The following is a 17,900-nucleotide window of genomic DNA, read 5'->3' as shown; positions in this document are numbered from 1 at the left end:
TAGTTTTTAATCTCTAAACTAAACAGAGTCATTTTTATTTGATGATTAAAATCTGCGAGTCAAAGTGAGGTCGACAGTGCAAGTTGCAAAATGACTCACTCAACCTCTCCTGCAAACCCTCCCACACTCAAAATGTGAACGCCATCGCCATCTGAAAGTCAAAAATATTAATTTGATGACACAAACCAGTACATACGAGCACAGAGTCACCAGATTAGAGGTTGTGACCCTTTCTTATCAATTTTCCCAAGCAAAGATTTAATAGTGCTGATGGTAAAAATTGTAAAAATGATACTTCACTTTATCACACTGCCCCAATTCAGACACAAACAAGTTAGTCGAACACAAACAAGCTGAAATGATTGATTTGACCCCCAACTGCAGATCATTTCCAGCAGACACATAAACACAAAGCCTAGACAGACAGACAGAAAGATAGACTGTGTGAACGTGTGGGCTTGGGATCTGGCCAGTTTTCACTATCAACTGCAGCTGCCAGTCACACTGGGGTGTCAGGATGCTGCTGGCATTCACACACACACACACACACACACACACAAATCAATACAGTTTCACTCCCTCCCCCTCCTCCACTCCGTTCCAGCACCACAGGGACATGCACACATTGTTGTGTATGTAAAATTGTTTTGATTCCTCACTGATGGGGATAAAATGCCCTGGCTTTTGTGCGCATATCAGTGCTGGGGCTGTCAACAGTAGCATGGTGAGCACAGCCTGGGACAAAGCAGGGTTATCATAACCATGACATGTGAGAATTTAGCTTTTCAGCTATGAGCTGAAGTATGCACCCCTCAGTCTGTGTTTATGTTTACAAGATTTAGCTAGCATGGGTGTAATTCTTGCAGCAGCTTTAGCCTTTAACGTGTAACTTAAGCACCAGGAGTGTGAAGTATAGGCGCAAAGACATAATAAATGCACAAACATATCCTTCTCTAACCAGAATCCTTCCCCAGCATCCTCCCAGCTATCCCACTCACCGATACGACGTCTGTTTTCTGAACGCCAGTCCCCTTAATTTCTCCTCCAGAGTCTCTTGCTCCATGTCAGGCAGGCTGCTGAACGTGTCGCTGCAGCAGCCCACGGCAGCCTCCTCCGAGCCGGCTCCGGACTCCGAGTCACCCCCGTCAGCTCCGAGAGAGGCCGGGCGCCCGCTTAAGCCCCCCGCCGCCGGGCTGGTGCGATCCTTCGCTTGGGGGTCCATGCTGGTCGCTCCTCGCGGTGTCACGCCACGCTGGACCCCCTCTCCTCCGGGTACTGAGGGGACGCCGATGCCGGCGGTGAAAAAGAGAGTCTAACTACTCCGGCGCGATAATAGAAAAAAACCCCGTAACGCTGTAAGCGGCTGTGTGGGATTTGACCGCTGACCGCTTTTATATATTGCAGCCGCCTGGACAACAGACCGAACTGCACTCACGAGCCCCCAGACGAAACTGGCAGTGAGCTACGTCAAGCTACGCACGCCAGGTAGGAAGTGGGAAAACTTACCTTCAAAATAAAAGCCCCCGAAAATCTTTTTTTAACGATACATTTTATGTGACATTTGATATTTAAAAAAATAATATTATAATAATTAATTAAAAATGAACCATCTTCTTTTTATGTCATAAAATAGTTATTTATACATAGAGCAGTAAGGTTTTTTTGCTTGTTTGTTTTTTTACTATAGTGTTGTGCCCGCTAATCTTTTTTTAAATTAGAGGTTTAATTAAGCTAGGTTTCCTTTTGCTTTCTTCTCCTACTTTTTAAATTTTGGACCAGTTTCCCCTTAAATAAGCCTGAAAATACCTAATAATTACATTTTACAACAAATGACAAACACAAAAATAATCTGAATAAAAAAAATCTGAGTTCTTGCACAAATTATAATTATGATTTAGAATCAATCCCTGCACTTATACTTTTTTACACATTAAGAAGCTCCATATTCCCATGCATTTTTTAACACAAGTTAAAGGCAGATTTAAAATTTCAGATGACAGAGTAATTTTTAAAGCTCAAAATATTTTAGACTACAATTTTATAACTAATATTAGTGGTTTAATTACAGTTTCTTCTTTAACATTAAATCAATTGAAACGTTAAGTACATATACGATATTAAATGGCTTCCACGATGTTCCTCATAGCCACAACTAACCAATTAATTAAAAAAAAAAATTATTTCGAAATACTAACACGGAAGTTATGTGTTTTATTCTTTGCGATATGACACAGGTTTAAAAACTGCAAAAGCGCGAGCTAATGTGAGGGCGGTGACAGTAAACACGTTCGGTGTGTGCAGACCTTGTCTGACTCCAACACCTATCCATCCATCCGTCCTTCTATCCATCCACATGGCCCATGGGGTGAGCAGCTTGGCAATGTGGGATACTCCCTCTCCTCCTCCTGCTTCTCTTTTCTGCAGCATCATCAGTGAGAAAGTAGGCCAGAGCGTAAGCATACATGCATCAACACATTCAGACTGCTAGTATCTCACTCTCAGAGTCTAGTCACACACACACACAGACACACACTCCATGATGTCAACATGCTGCCCTTCCCTCTTCATCATGCTTCTTTGCTTCCTACACGTTGCTGTCAGTCTCCCTTTGAAACATCAGGACACATCTGTCCCTTTTCACTCCACTGCACCGGACCATCAGGGAAATTACTGCTGACTTTAAACAACCTTTTTTTCATGTGTGCAAGAAAAAAAATCTCTCACTGTATATACACCTGATCACTCCGGTTCATAGTGTTATAGTGTCCGCTTAGTGCACAATAGGCTGTATTTGTCAACCTAAGGAAGAGACAAGATGATGAACAAGCAATGAACACTACACGAAAACTAATTGCATTATTAACCACAGGTGGCACGGGCCAGTAATTGATATGCAGGCCACACGACTGTACAGCTAAACTAATGACTACAGGTAATAAGCTTCATTAACATTAGTCTAATCATGTAAGAGTTATTAATTTTATCTACAATACTGCAGCCATACAGTCCAAAAAGCCTTACAAAAATTAAAAAGAACAAATAACTGCTTAATGGTAACCAAAAAAATAAGAACGATGGGCACAAATGGGCAAACTGACTTGTGTTGAAACTTAAACACAATACTATTAATTAAGATTTATATATAAACTTTGACCTGACAAATTGCCATTTACTAGCTATGCTGATTTCTTATCTGTTTTCTGATCATTCTGATAATTTTTGGAATAATACCACCAATGAGTTGTAGTTATGTGGTACTTTTGTTAAGTTGAAATATTTTCTTTAAAAAAACAGCAACATATAAGCAATTGCTTTTCCCTGAACCCTTTCTGTCTGAAATATAGTGGGGTTATTTTTTATTTAGTTGTTTATTTTATTTATCTATTATTATTTTTCATTGTTTTTGGAAAATACTGCTTGTTTTGCTATGATCAGACAGAAATAAAATAAATGAAATGAAATGAATTCACTGGAGAAAATGTCAAAAAGAGTTCCACAGACTCTGTCATATTGTATAAAAGGTCTCCTTTTTGAACTTTGATATCAAGTACAGTACTTAGTTGTGATTCCTTCTGAGTAAAGTTATTCTACAACAAATAATTAGCTGATTCTGAGGGGGTCTGATGAGAGCACCTGGCCACCTCAGGTACAACCTGGGCAACCTTGATTCATCCTAAAGGGCCAGTTCTGCTTACCAAAAGCGGCCCTCTGGGCAGCTTGCGTTCCACTCCCAGCTCCAAGCAAGCAAGCCATGCATTTTATAATTTAAAGTTTGAGATCAGATTGAAATCACTTCTAACCATTCACTTTACCAGATGAAACAGCGAGACTTGAGCGCCAGCTATCCCGACTCAACCAGCCACTACTTGTTCAGTTAGTCTTTTGCCCTTATACTTGGTTCTGAGGTGGCTAGAAATGTCATTTCATGGAAGAATCTCTGTGTGAGCAGATTCTTTAACTTTATAATGTCTACAAAATACCAGAGTGCACTTTTCTATGATAGTAAAAAGAAGGGCCATCATACTAATAACAAAAGAAAATATCCCTCACAAATCCAGTATATATGTGTAAGACTTCTAGTTTTAAATACTCGTATCGAGAACTTTGAGTGGTGTTCTCAGTACCTCCAGCTTTTTGGCTGCAGAGATGTCTTTCAAACAAAGCCTTCAGTTGATAAATGAGAAACTAGAAAAGTGGCTTGTTTACCGATCGGGTTCAGTCAGCAGTGAGTCTGCTTCTCTGGACTGTGTCTGTCTGATTTCCAGGGAAATCCTTAGAAATGAATGCTGCTGTGTGAAACGCATAAATCAGTGCTGCACTAAACTTTAAAGAAAACAGAAGAAGCTGTATTAACAATGGGCTCTGTTTTCAGGCTTTTGTTGTCTTGGCTGACGTCCTGTGCTAGATCCAGTCAGGATGGTCAGGTTTGTGGGGTGTCTCATTTTCAGCGACAGAAACTGTCAGTCTGTAGTTCTAGAGCAGAAAATTGCCTCCATCAAAACTATATGACAACATGAGTCAGCATATTCCTATACTTTTACCATTTTAACATGTATGACATCACTGTCACTCAGTAACTGTACATTTCGACCTGTGCACAAGCACCAATTACTGCAATTCCTCAAATGAGGCTCTCCTAAAGTGAGTCAATCCCCAATCCCCTCCATAAAAACAGTTCAGTGGGTGAGTTTGATTGGCATGTGTCATGGGCAGCTGTAGCTAAATCGTGCTGTTGGTGCTTGTTACTAAGCAACAATTGTTATGTAGGTCTGTCTGCCTGTTGCAAACATACAGTTTATGAACGAAGCTTACTAACCAAGTTTGCGAGATTTAACCAATCACTTAGCGTTCCAAGTCCAAAATATTTACACTGGAACTAATAATTCCAGTGGCTTTGAACTAATTGGCAAAGTTCAAAGCCAATGAGTGTCACAGTAGCTATTTCCATTTTTATACATATATATGTATATATATATATATATATCAGCTGAACTGAATCATCTAGACATTTTCCAGTAGTAAAAATGTTTGCGTCAGGATGTTGTCATTGGTTGATTACTATGACACTTCATCAGTGAGTTGCTTTAGTTTGGTAAGTGCAGCTTGTTTGGTCCGACAGAGGCAATGATTACAGGAAGAAGGAAATTTAAAGCACTTCTAATGTCGTATTGACCACTCAGAACACTTAATTCTGTGAGCTTCATTCATCTAGTTACACAAACTTCATATCACTCTGGTGCGTGGATGCATACGGGAAGAGCCTGGGACTGATCCACCAACGTACCTCATGAAACCAGGCCTGATCATCACACAGGTGATGACAATCAGCAAACGAACCTTCAAAGTAAAACAAGAATTAACCGAGGGAGTCGTGATACAGATGTATATGTTCCTAATACCTTACAGGAAATAAGAAACAGTAAATGGTCTAGCACCTTTCTACTTCAAGTTTCATTTCCACACAGTGCTTTTATCCATGCTTGAGGGGTTTCTAACAGTCATACAGATGCATCGCGTAGCAGAAGGATGTCTCAGCACACAGGCTGAAGAGTCAGGAATCAAGTCAGGAACCTTCTAATTGGTAGATAACAACTCCACTACCTGAGCCACAGCTACTTGTGAGACAAGGAGATAAGTATGAGACAAGTAAAGATGAGAGACGGAGAAACACATAGAGAAACACTGAAGGAACTGAACACACAAGAAATAAATAGAAACTGAAGTTAAATAAAGGCCAAAGAAACTAGCATTAGAATAGAAAACCATCCAAACAGGCATCTGAAACTCCATAAATTTAATAATAAAAAGCAAAACTTAAAGAAACATGACCAAAAGTATCAATAAATGCTGATTTGCATAGTATCTGATATAATTAGGACTCAGAGTTTTTACATACTATCCTACATATTAAAAGAACCTGCCTATTATTGTGAAGGCCTGGACACAGACATCTGGGCGTGTCTTGAGGCACAGTAACAACAGATCCTTTGGGTCAGACGGGTCGTGGAGTTTGTTCCACTGCATCCTGTGAATGCTCAGTTGGATTGGTATCTGGGGAGTTTCAGTCGAGATGAATGCCCTGAGAGGCTTTGGGGTTTAGTGCACTGTCCTCCTGGGGGAATGCCGCTGCTATGTATAGGTGTGCTTTGTGTGCAACAATGCCAAGGTGGGTGGATACGTATCAAATTAACCTCAGCATGAATGTCAGGGCCTAAGGTATCCCAACAGATGACCGGTGTTACTGACAGCTGTTATCATTGTCAGTGGGTGTAATGTTGATCACTTGTTTGGGGTTTTTCCCCCTCCGTGCAGGGTTTGGCTTTCACGCAACACTCCAGGAGTGAAATTCACTTTTAAACTTGATGAGCGCTCTCGCATCAGGACTTGAAGGCGAAAACAATGCAGCAGCTTTCTCTGTGAGCCCCGATGAAAGGATTTTTCATCCATAATTAACGAGTAGAGCGGCTGGAAACTTCTGCAATACTCAATCAAAGTGTGAAATCAGACCGCAGCTCCTTGTAGTTTGCACTAACTCTCTGCCACTAGCGTTTCATCAGATACAGTATTTCTGAGTCTGCTCTGATGTTTATATTGGTTTTATGGCAGCATGATTCACCGTTGGTGGAGTGTTTAGTGGGATTCATTGTGGCTGCGTTGCTGTGAGACTAGAATGGTATGAGGCTGTGGGACTGCGTATTGTCTTGGGACTGTCAGAGCAATTCACACTACTCATTATGAGGCACTGCTGCTAATCTATTTCAGGATCTTTGTCATGATGGAGAAGATAAAATCTCCCCTATTGGCCAGCGTGTTAACCACCAGGCTCATTTGTGTCCTAATAGAGTTTATGTCTAACGTAAATCAAAACACGCTTTGAAGCTTTGACATTAGCAAGAAATTATGGTCATCAGCTTAGCTTTAATGTCTTTAATGTACTTATTGATATTACATAACCTACAGTTTATGCTGTTTGTTTAAAATACAAAAAAATGATCGCAAAAGATTAATGGAAACAAACAAACAAAAAAAACAAAAGCTCATTTGTGCAGATGTAGCTGTGACAGTTTGGGTTTTATTAGCACTGCATCTTTACTCAGTGAGAAAATAATTCACAGTAATTACCAAACATAAAAATCTAAATTTAAAAATTAAAGGCTGTTTTAAGCTTTAGCATTAAATGAATGTCTTTTCCCACAGACCTTCATGGATCTGTGTTGATCAAGTTTATTTTAAACAAATGGCCTTTACTTAATAGAGTAAAGCCCTTGATTTTATGTATTTAAATATCTGGATTTATACTTTTTAAAAATATTTGTGGGTTTTTTCCAGACAGTGCCAAACTGTTTTGAGACTTTTAGAGAGTGAAATATCCATATTGGTACATAAGCCAGAATTCTTCATGTTGTTGGCTACAGAGGTTTTAGGACAAGGCTAAATTGACCTGCAGACAAGCTGCTGCTTGTTTGTGGGTCGATCAGCCTTCAGTTTTATCTTCACTAACTGAAAAGCTGCTCTGCTGGTTTGAGGTCAGGTCACTGATTTGTCAGTTGAAGAATATCTCATTTCTTTGCCTCGAGAAACTCTTGGGTTGTTTTTGCAGTTTGCTTCGGGTCATTGTCCATTTGCACTGTGAAACTGCAGCCAATCAGTTTGCAGGGTTTGCCTGAATTTGAGCAGCGAGTACAGCTCTGTACACCTCAAGGTTCAACATGCTGCTGCTATCAGCTGTCGCATCATCAATAAACTCTAACAGCCTGTCTTCACTGGCATCCATACACGCCCACGTCATAACACTCCGCCATGTTTGACAGATGATGTGCTTCAGATCATGAGCTTTTCTCCACCCATCATCCTGGTACAAGTTCATCTCAGCTTCATCCGTTCAAAGGATGTTTTTAAGAACTATTCCAGCTCCTGTACATGGTTTCTTTTAAAGTCTGACCTTCTTGTACTTGAGTCTAACCAGTGGTTTACACCTTGTTGTAAACGCTCACACCTACGTCCTTGAGCGTGTTTCTGATTTGGTTATATTGATTTGTAAAGTTAGTTTCCTTAACCATAAACATTTTTTTGCATCGTGCACTCTAGTTTTATTCTGTTGTCTTTTGGTGTTGCTGAGCTGCCCAGTGCATTCCTTGTTTTTAAGAATGAACCAGATTGCTGCTTGATTGTTTGGCTACTCCTTCAGTCTCCTTCATGTGCACTGACATCTCATTGGACCTCATGTTTAAAAAATAACAATCAAAAGTCATAAAACGCAAATGCAACACTTTGAAACAGCTTCAGATGGAACAAATATTTCATTTGCCATAAAATAACAGGGGGACAGGCCTCACCTGGTCACGAAACTGCTTGTCAGTCAACTGTTCAATTATTTTTCAGCGTTTGACATGACTATGTATAAAAATGATTGTCATTCCTAAACAATTAATGTAAAAAATTTGGTTCAGATTGAATTAAAACTGAATGTCTGCACTTTATTAAAATTTTGATTATTTAATTGAAAATTCCTGGTGGTGGTGGACAGAAAAATCTTATTAAAACTGTATTTTTGTGCAACTTACTATGGACCCAAATAAGTCATGGTACCTTTTTTAATTACCCCATCCATTCATTACTTTCTGTTTTATAAGTCAACTTCATTAAATCATTAAATATTGTACAGCATACAGTAAATACTGAGTAAGTTACTGGCGATAGCCCAGAATTAGCATCAGCGTCAGTCAACCAATATGTTAGTCTGGTTCTAGATTGGGTAATACTGCTGTGATCAAACTGGTTGAGGTGGTACAGTATATTTATACCATGCAAACACTTATCACAGCACACTTTCTGCAAGATAGGTAAAACACAATGACTCTTGACTTAAAGGGATGACACCAGGACATCAGAGACTGAAAAAGAATGAATAAATGAACACACAAACTCGTGAATATGATGCTTTTACTAAGGAAAATACTTTATTTGTTTGAAAGCATGAAGACAGAAAGGCTGGTTTTACACAGAAGCAGCGAGGAAATTCAATTTTATTTGGAAAAAAGTTTTCTGGCGTAACAAAAGGGCAGTGTGCTCATCTCGAGTCTCTGATGATCTTTCTGTTCCTAACATTTACAAGCCTGGCAGTGAGAAATGTGTAAAGAGTCTCATTGAAAGCTGACAAATCCATTTCTTGATATTGACAAAGCTTCAAATACAAATTTTGGCTTTACAGTCTGTAGATTTGGTCAAAAACTGTTGTTTTTAATCCTGAGCTGTAAACTACCACGAGTTCTGGGGTTAACTTGAATTTAAAGAGCTTCTGTTACTGATTGGTATCATACAGCTGACGGCAGCAAAGCTCAGACATTTAAAACCCATCTGTAACACACTTGAGGTGGACAGTTAAGACATTTTAAATTCACTGTGATCAGGAATTAAGCTAAACAGAAAGTCAGGACAAAGCCTGCGGCTAAGACGTCTTACGTTCATAATTTATCAACAGCACAGAGCCCAAAATAGAGTCAGAGTGAATAATGGATTGGTTCACAAACTACAGATCCCAGACACATTTAGACGTTCTCATTTATTAACAACTCATATTTACAAAAATAGAAACTTTTTTTCCCATTTCTCGAAAGAAATATTTTTGGCAAATGCTGTAAAATAGCTGTAAAAGACTCCTGGAGCTGACAGTTGAAGTGTGCAAGGCAAAAGTGTTGCAGGATTTAAGATAAAAACAAAAAAACATGATTCAGAAACTGAATCCGTGGTTTCATCATACTTTTAAATGCCCAATCACATACTGTTGTTTTTTCTATTTCAATCTGATTTTACACCAAGAGTCTGATGAGATCGATGCCACTCATAGCCACTTTCAGATGAGCTAAACTTTTCAAAGTATGCTAAAACCTCACTAGACAATGCTCAGTGCCAGAATGAGGCCAGCAGTGCCTAAACAGTAAAAATGAAGCAGTTAGCTTAGCTCAAGCTCAATATTAATCATGCAGGTATGACAGTGGTATCAATCATCTCAGCTAGCTCTTTGCATTTTGTGGTCAAATGGGCAAACGTGACCTATAAAGGAACAAAAATAATTTTGCAGGAAACCACATCTCAAATATCAGCTTCTGACCGGCACACGGTGACTGTCGTACAAAAGGAACCGAAGACCAGCTAACGGGGTCCCCACGTGCCAAATATGAATGAGAATAACCCACTTCAGGTTGCGTTTTAACATTTCAGTCAGTATTTCCTTGAGGAAATAGAAAGATGTGAGTGCAGATTGAATTTTTTGTTTTAACCCAGTTACAAATCTTTACCAATGAGTGCAGGAACCCCAAGCTAGGCCCTCGAAAAGGAAAAAAAAGAACAATATATAAAAAGAGTACAATAAAAATAAAAAGACAAAACACAGTATGAACACAAACAAGTATAAAAATGGGCTGTACGCATTACTGGAATGAAATAAAAACATTTAATAGCAATAAAGAGCAATAAATTTTGAAAAAAAACATCAACAAAAGTGTCTATAAATATAAAAGGTTCTCATCAGTGTCCTGTAAAAAGCCTCACATGTCATATTTTAATATAATTACCCCTCGAATAAATGCCACACTCTCTTTGAAATTCTCTAAGTGTGATTTTTAAACACAGTGTCTCGAGCCGGATCAATTAAAACAACTACAACTGGTAAGTTGACTCGTGAAAAACTATTCAGTGCAACTTTAGTTCAGAAATTAAGGCAACCAGTGCCCCTCTACTCTTTTATTATTCCTACCATTACAGTGTATCTGATTAAGCAGAGATGGCATTAAAAAGAATGACCTTAAAATATCAGCAGTGGAAGCTTCTACATGAGGTTTGCTCCAGGACACTGAACCATGCTCCAGAGAGGGGTCAAAGGTCATCGTGGGGAGTAAAGGAGGAAGGATTGGGGTTTTTTGGTGTGAATTTAAATCTCAGGAAGTCTCGTTGACTGTTCTCTCCAGCTCTATCACTTTACTTCTGCTCTCGTTCGTCCTCTGCTCCAGAGACCTGAGAGACACAGCACAACTGGATGAGATTCAGTTCACTACAATAAAGTCTTTTCTGTGTCAGGCTCAAAGGAAGCCAACATAAAAGACGCCAAAACTCTGCTGCACTTCAGCAAACGCTTAACCATCCAAACATACAAAGATGGACTATAACTAAGGCGGATGGGAGCCCCCGCAACAACAAACAAAAATGTCAATTTGAACTTATATAGCACATTTCATTCTACCAAAACTCAATGTGCTTAACAGAAAATAAACCTGTGTAGGTTTTCAATGCCTTAAAGCAGTGAAAGCAGCACAATAATACATGAAAACACACACACACAGGTATTGAGTGTAGGTCTTTGTGAGCAGAAAGGCTCTGAGTCTGCTTTTGAATGTCAGCACAGATGTAATTGATCTCAGGTCAGCAGGCAGCTTGTTCCAAAGAAGAGGACCACAGTCACTGAAGGCCCCCTCAGCACACTTGGGTCTGATTCTAGGAACACTGAAAAGATCTGCACCTGATGACCTGAGGTGTCTGACTGGGTTATAAACAGCGCGGAGAGGAAGGCCACACAACACAACCACACCGCTGGATTCAGACTTCTCCACTAAACTAAGATTAGTAAACAAAACTACAATAACCAAAACCCAACCTAAATAATATTTAATGAACCAAAACTGGGTTAGCAGCAGAGGACTAATGACCTGGCTTTATATGCACGCAGGTTAGCACTCTGCAGCCAAACATCGATCCGCCCACCACTATTCAACAGTCTGACATAGAGGCTGATGTCAGTTTTAACTTATATAGCACATTTCATTCTACCTAAACTCAATGTGCTTAAGTCTTGTAGGCTCACCATACAAGACTGAAGATTTGTGATTAAAACAAGACTCCCAGTGTGCTCAGAGGAGGTAGTGTTAGTTATTACAGGTCATGGTTATCTGCGTTTACACGAGCATCATAATTAAAATTGTATCTATGGTAAATCTGTGAGAAAAGTGAGGTTTTAATCTTATCGAGAAAGTTAAAGTGGGTGAAATCTTTCCTTTGATTGAGTTCAGGTATTCTGTTTACTCCCAGTACCATCATCATTATCATCATCAGAGTATTCCTCATCGTGCTGTGTGTTTACCTGTGCAGGTCAAGGAGCAGGTTTTTTGACGTCTGTGTGTCGTTGCTTTTATTCCTGAAAGGTGGGTGTGTTTCCATCCTGGTGGGTTCAACCCCGAGTTTCTGCTGCTCTGAGCGACGCCACGCTGCCATCACGACGGCTGGCGTGTCCTCCCATTGGTCAGGATATTCACCGCCCAGGCCGAGGAGGTGCGGCTGTTCATCTTCGAAAGTCGATAACAGACTCCTCGACTTAACTGAAAGTTGGGGAAAAGCGCTTATTAGTGCCTAATTTTTGTGAGAAGAAAGTATGACTGTGTGGTGTCAGGAAAATCATTTTTAAAGTTCCGCACTCACTCACACACCAGCCCACACACACTTTGCAACTGTGTAGCACCACATGTTATTGTCTGCCTGGTGAAAAGACCGTGCAGCCTGTGGGTTTGTGTGTGTAAGTGTGTGTGTGTGCGTGTGGGCAGGATGGGAGAGGAAACTGAAATTGATTGTTAAGAAAATTATATCTGGTTTCTCTTACAAAAGAAAAAGTGCGTGCATGTGGGAGGAAGCAGAGAGGATGCAGTGAAAGGTCAACGCCACTAATCAGTCTCTGTAGCTGTAGGAGGCATCTGATTAGCAGCAATGTTATAATGGACCACCAAAGTTTAATAGCTGGGAACTAATGATTCATTACAATGGAAACAGCAGGGCAGGTCACTTAAGCTGAAAACTCCAGGAAAGGTGACTCGAACTGTGGGTGTGTGTCCACTTCCAAAAATGTGGGACGCTCTGGTCGCCCGTCTCAGCTCCACACGCATGAATATACGGTTTCATACGGAAAATGTAAACATTTTTGTGTAATCAAAGTATCAGCATAACCGTGCTGATACTTTGTCTCGAATTGAGAGGCGTTGGACAAATTGTATGTTTTTGATGGAAGCAGGAAAAAGTCGGGAACACAAAATGCCATCAACTTTTCTAAACTCCATCTAAGTTCATCTATCTGCACTGCCAGCAAAAAGCTGTTTAGCAAACATCTTTGAAAAACATCTGGGGTATTTATTTGTGTCCATATTTTGCTGTTTTGTTCAGTTTTATTTTGTTTTCGTGGAGAAAACCCGACTATGTCAAGTACAATATATTCATACTTTCCTCTGATATTTACATTACTATTTAACCGTCCCAACAATACTATATTTTTGCATTTACTTTTGGCATAATTAAAGCAAAGCTGTTCATCTGCTTTGCTAAATCACGCTGTAACTACGCCGAGTAAGGTGTATTAAACATGTGTATAGAGTGTGGGTTGGTGAGTGTGACTACCTGTAGCTGTGTAGGACTCTTTGACATCCAGCTGTTTGGAAGCGAGGCCTGTTTCAGTGATGGTGGAGCGTGGCGTGAAGCTGCTGGGATAAAAACTCCCCAAAAACAGCGCGAAACACAGCACAACCACCTACAGAGAGACAAACACAAAGAGAAGAAGAAGAAGGAGAAGGGTGGAGAGAGGAGAGGGAGGGAGAGGTAAATAAATTATGAATCACACATAATGCTACGCTGCTAATGAATGATGGGAGCAGATGTTTCTAATTCAATATTTTAATCAATGTTTCATCAGCACAATCTCTGTTAATACACACACACGCACACACACGTGTACCATTAAGCATGATGATGTCTGGGTGCCAACCATCCTGCAGGACTTGGAAACTTTTCCTGCCACGGCTGCCTGGAGAGACTGCAGCTGCTGCAGGAGAGACCTGAGGAGAAACACACACACAGGTTACACACACACACCTGAGTGCATTGTGCATGCTTTTTTCACCATATAGACAATATGCATTTAATGTATCGTGTAAAGAGAGTGCAAACCATTACAGCTTAGCACAATAAAACACCTGCCTCACTTTACATTTCCTCCGGCTCTTATTTGAATTCTGTGACCACAAACACACTGACTCCTGGCTTAGAGTTGTTTGTGGGTCTGTGATCTGTGTGTCAACGCTGAAGACTGCCTCGAACAGTTTCTCAGTTTTGTCAAAGTGCTGGAAACGGCATTCGCACCACGGGACACCAAAGTATGAGCCCAGTTTCTAAAGCCTCTCTTTACATAGTGCTAAGAGGGTTAGCCATAGAAAAAAAACAACAACTACACAATGTGTCTAAGCTAGAACTCGTGACCAGAAACCAACAATAGAGCTAAAAACACACAATATAATACCCGACATGGCTAACCCAGTTAACCTCGTTCCTTTAAATCTGTTGGTTTTCTATGATTATTTTTAAATTTCCTACCTTGATGTTTTTTCTCAGCTGTTTCTGTCTCCACATTCAGTGTAAGTGTAACTGAATGTAAGTGTGAAATGAAAGCAAACAGCTTAGAACGCACTGACATGACACGATACGTGAGATATTTTTAAAAGAAAGCTTAAAATTTCATTTCTCAGAGGAGAAAGGATCAGCTTATCATTTCAGACATACGATGTCTATCCATTGAACTGCCTTTCTCCCTATTTTTTTTTTTACTTTTGTTTCTTTATTAATTTTTTAACATGCAAAGACATTGTTAGTTGTTATGTGTGTGCTGATTTGTTCTGTTTTGTTTAGAAAAACAAAAAACATTGTTGTAAACTGAACAGGTTTGCAGACTCTCTTCTGTACTGCCATCTCCAGGACTGAAAAATGAAGCCACTGTGGAAGCATCAGAAAGCTGCAGTTCCTCATCTGGCCACTTGAGGCCGACCTCCAAAGTGAGTCAGATCCCATTAAAATGTCCAACTTTACAGTAGAAATAGGCATGTTTTACACTTTGGGGTTCGATTGACAGTCTCCCTCCCCCACCCCCACACCCCATTCATAACCCCCACTATAAGTGCATGGTGGGGTTTTTATTTTTTAAATATTATTTATCCAGATATTGGCTGCTGTGATTGACAGATAGGGGGAGCTGTAGTTGTGTACCGGGCCTCATATTTGCTAATCGGAGTTGCTTAACTGTACCATTCTTCTTTGTTTGTGCTGTTCGAGCTTTTTTGAAGGAATTGCCTTAATGGCACTAAAAACAACAAGGTGGCAAGTTTCAAAATACGGAGACTTCATGGTGGCTTCCATCTTTTATATACAGTCTATAAAAGTTGTGCAAACTGATTGAATTGTGCGTCCACAAATTCTGCATGTTAATGTGAATGACACTGCAGTTAATGACATCAGCATCCTTATTATAAAATCCAGAATTTGCACTTTAGTGAAGAATCTGCTGTTTATTTTTGCACAAGTCAAACATTTTTCTGAAATTTTGCTTTCTCGTTTGCTTCATTAAATAAGGAACTAAGCTTAACAACAACATAAGCTGGCTGTCCAGGTGTCCCAGAATAAAAAACACACACACACCACGCATGCAACTGGTTCATTAAGTTTTTGACACTGACAGCAAAGCCCACTTTAACCACTGAGTGCAAAACAAGCCCCAGAACAGCTGTGTTCCAGGCAGCTATACTTAACACAGTGCACTCATTGGGTGCACGCACGGTTCATCCATGCATAACGAGAGCAAACAGCGCTGTCTATCCGATACAGGGTGAGCTTTTCACATTAAAATAGCCTCATGATTATGCATGGATGCAAAATTGCAGCTGAACACATCCACGGGGAGCTTTTGATTCAGCTCTATTTGCAAATAATAAAACTGAGTCAGTGTTTCCCCACTCATTCTCCGTGCTTTTCTCAGCTGCACTGCGTGAAATAAAAACAGATGCCTTTAGAGATTCACAAAGACAGAGGGAGAGGGAAAAAAAGCCAAATCCCCAAGGATGTGTTAAATCCAGCATGCGCCCAGGGAGGGACAATTTTAGGTGTGAACCCCTCCTCCCTCATGACTTTCCTGGTGTTTTGATTGTCACCATCCCAGAGTCTTTATGACACACTTGTCATCGCCTCTGTCGCTCACTCATCTGTGTCGCCACTGACAGAGGCTGAATCTGCCCAAAAAAACTGGACTACCACCTCAGTTATCCTTTTGTTTTTGTGCTCGCGCTCTCCTATTCAGAAAAAGTCCTGCTTCGTGCTTCGTGAAGACAGTTTACTTACCTACCTTAGGCCAAAAGAGGAGGGAGAATTTGATCTTTGACCAATAGGGGCAATTTAAAAGCATCTTGTGGGAAATAATTAACTTCTATGTGGTAATTTTATATTTTTATGTAGTTTCAGAAGTTAAGGGTCTAAAACGGATCCATTACTGTGCATTAAATCAATCCTATATGAGGTTAAGACTGTGAGTCCGTGTGTGCTGCTCTTACTTGTTTGTACACTCCAGAGTCTCCACTTTCCTGCGCAGCTCGCTGTTTTCGTTGGAGCAGGTCTCCACCCTGTGGTCAGACAGCAGTACTGCAGGGTCAGTGACTGAACACCGTTCATTCATCAGCACCATTTTCTGCCTGTTCTGATTCTAGTATGATTTATTTGTAGTTTAAGAACAGCTGCTTTCACTCTGCACACCTCAGTAATGCCGAGATTCAGCCTGAGCATGTTTGAATGTGGATACGTTAGATGACCTAACATGTTTTTAAAAGGGGACACTAAAGTTTAAAGAAGAAGGACTTACTTCTTCTCCAGAGCATCCATGTACTCCTTCTTCTTCCTGCGACTCTCTTGAGCTGAAATCTGAGAGATGGAGAAGGAAACAGAATCAGAAAAAGTAGAAAAATCAGAAATTTGCCTTACATGATTGAGTTTAACAGGTATCGGGATTCTTCACAAATATTTTCTTGGTTTTTTCTTGGGGTTTTTTTTTTTAACTATTTTGTTCTAACTTGCAGTAAACATATTCCTAGTCTTTTAGACTCTTGTGATCACGGATGCTTGCTCAGATCATCCAAAACACAAACTGTGCCTTAAAACAAAAAAAGTCCTACATCTAATTATTTACACCTGCATGTGTAACTGCAGATATAAATGTAGTAAATGTCAGTTTAGTCTGGAATCAGCACCTTGTTCTTGATCTTCCTGCGGATCTTCTTAAGTGCCTTCTCCTCAGCTTTGGTGAGCGGGAGTTTGGTGGGAACAGGGTAACCTTCGGCCACCAGCGTGCGGCGCTCTTCCTCGGTCAGGATCAGTGGCCCAGAACCTTGCAGTTTCTACAGGAAACAACAGATAATCAAAAATAATGTTGTTTAAAACTTTGTAAAGAGGGAGGATGTCTAAAAAAATTGCTTGTGAATTTTACACTATAATTTCTTTTTTGGCACGAGAGTCTGTACGTATACATTAGGTTGTAGAAGGGATGTGACAGGAGTGGACAAGGTGGAAAATCCGGTATTTTCTACATGTGATATTCATGGATTGCAGAGCAAAAACATCAGGAAAATTATGCAAATAAAATCAGTTATTTTAATTACATCAGCTGAAAACTTGTTACTCTGCTATTCTGCTCTCTTTGAGGTTTGATGGGCTTTTTAAATTTTCTTTAATCTTACGTGAGGAGCGGTGAGCAGAGGCGAGTTGGAGAGGGAGGACGAAGCGCCTCGTGGTGACACTTTCAGGCCAGCCTGGGATGGAGGGGGGCTGGTGGGGGATGTGGGGCAGGAGAGGCCAGGCGGGGCGTGGACAGGGCTTTGGCTGCCCTCCGAGTCACTGCCGTGGGAGCTCGGGGGAGTGGGAGGCATCTGTAGAGACTCCAGACCTAAAACACAGTGGCTGGATTGTCAGCTATTCATTCAGTCTCAGAGAAAACAGAGAAAAATTATAAAAATGAAAATTTAGCATTTTTGATGCTCAGGGGTTTTCAAACTCAACTGTGA

General features: G+C 40.3%; 2 protein-coding genes across 6 annotated transcripts in view; both read right to left on the bottom strand.

The window, feature by feature from the left end:
• The window catches only part of dgki (diacylglycerol kinase, iota), a 97,784-nt gene extending 96,356 nt beyond the window's left edge, over positions 1-1,428 (bottom strand). For all 3 annotated transcript variants that reach the window (XM_039601023.1, XM_031746330.2, XM_039601024.1), the window contains exon 1: positions 999-1,428. In XM_039601023.1, the coding sequence (XP_039456957.1) occupies positions 999-1,222 (224 nt within the window). In that variant the 5' untranslated portion in view covers positions 1,223-1,428. The remainder of the gene's footprint in view (positions 1-998) is intronic.
• Positions 1,429-8,933: 7,505 nt separating this feature from the next.
• creb3l2 (cAMP responsive element binding protein 3-like 2) overlaps positions 8,934-17,900 on the bottom strand; it is a 35,554-nt gene continuing 26,587 nt past the window's right edge. For all 3 annotated transcript variants that reach the window (XM_039601194.1, XM_031746391.2, XM_039601195.1), the window contains exons 5-12: positions 17,577-17,782; positions 17,091-17,237; positions 16,706-16,764; positions 16,401-16,469; positions 13,766-13,865; positions 13,432-13,561; positions 12,134-12,368; positions 8,934-11,013 (exon numbers count right to left, since the gene is read on the bottom strand). In XM_039601194.1, the coding sequence (XP_039457128.1) occupies positions 10,938-11,013; positions 12,134-12,368; positions 13,432-13,561; positions 13,766-13,865; positions 16,401-16,469; positions 16,706-16,764; positions 17,091-17,237; positions 17,577-17,782 (1,022 nt within the window). In that variant the 3' untranslated portion in view covers positions 8,934-10,937. The remainder of the gene's footprint in view (positions 11,014-12,133; positions 12,369-13,431; positions 13,562-13,765; positions 13,866-16,400; positions 16,470-16,705; positions 16,765-17,090; positions 17,238-17,576; positions 17,783-17,900) is intronic.

The sequence above is a fragment of the Oreochromis aureus genome, linkage group 17 (genome assembly GCF_013358895.1).
Source record: "Oreochromis aureus strain Israel breed Guangdong linkage group 17, ZZ_aureus, whole genome shotgun sequence".
Lineage (NCBI taxonomy): Eukaryota > Metazoa > Chordata > Actinopteri > Cichliformes > Cichlidae > Oreochromis > Oreochromis aureus.
This window is presented reverse-complemented; position numbering and strand designations above follow the sequence as displayed.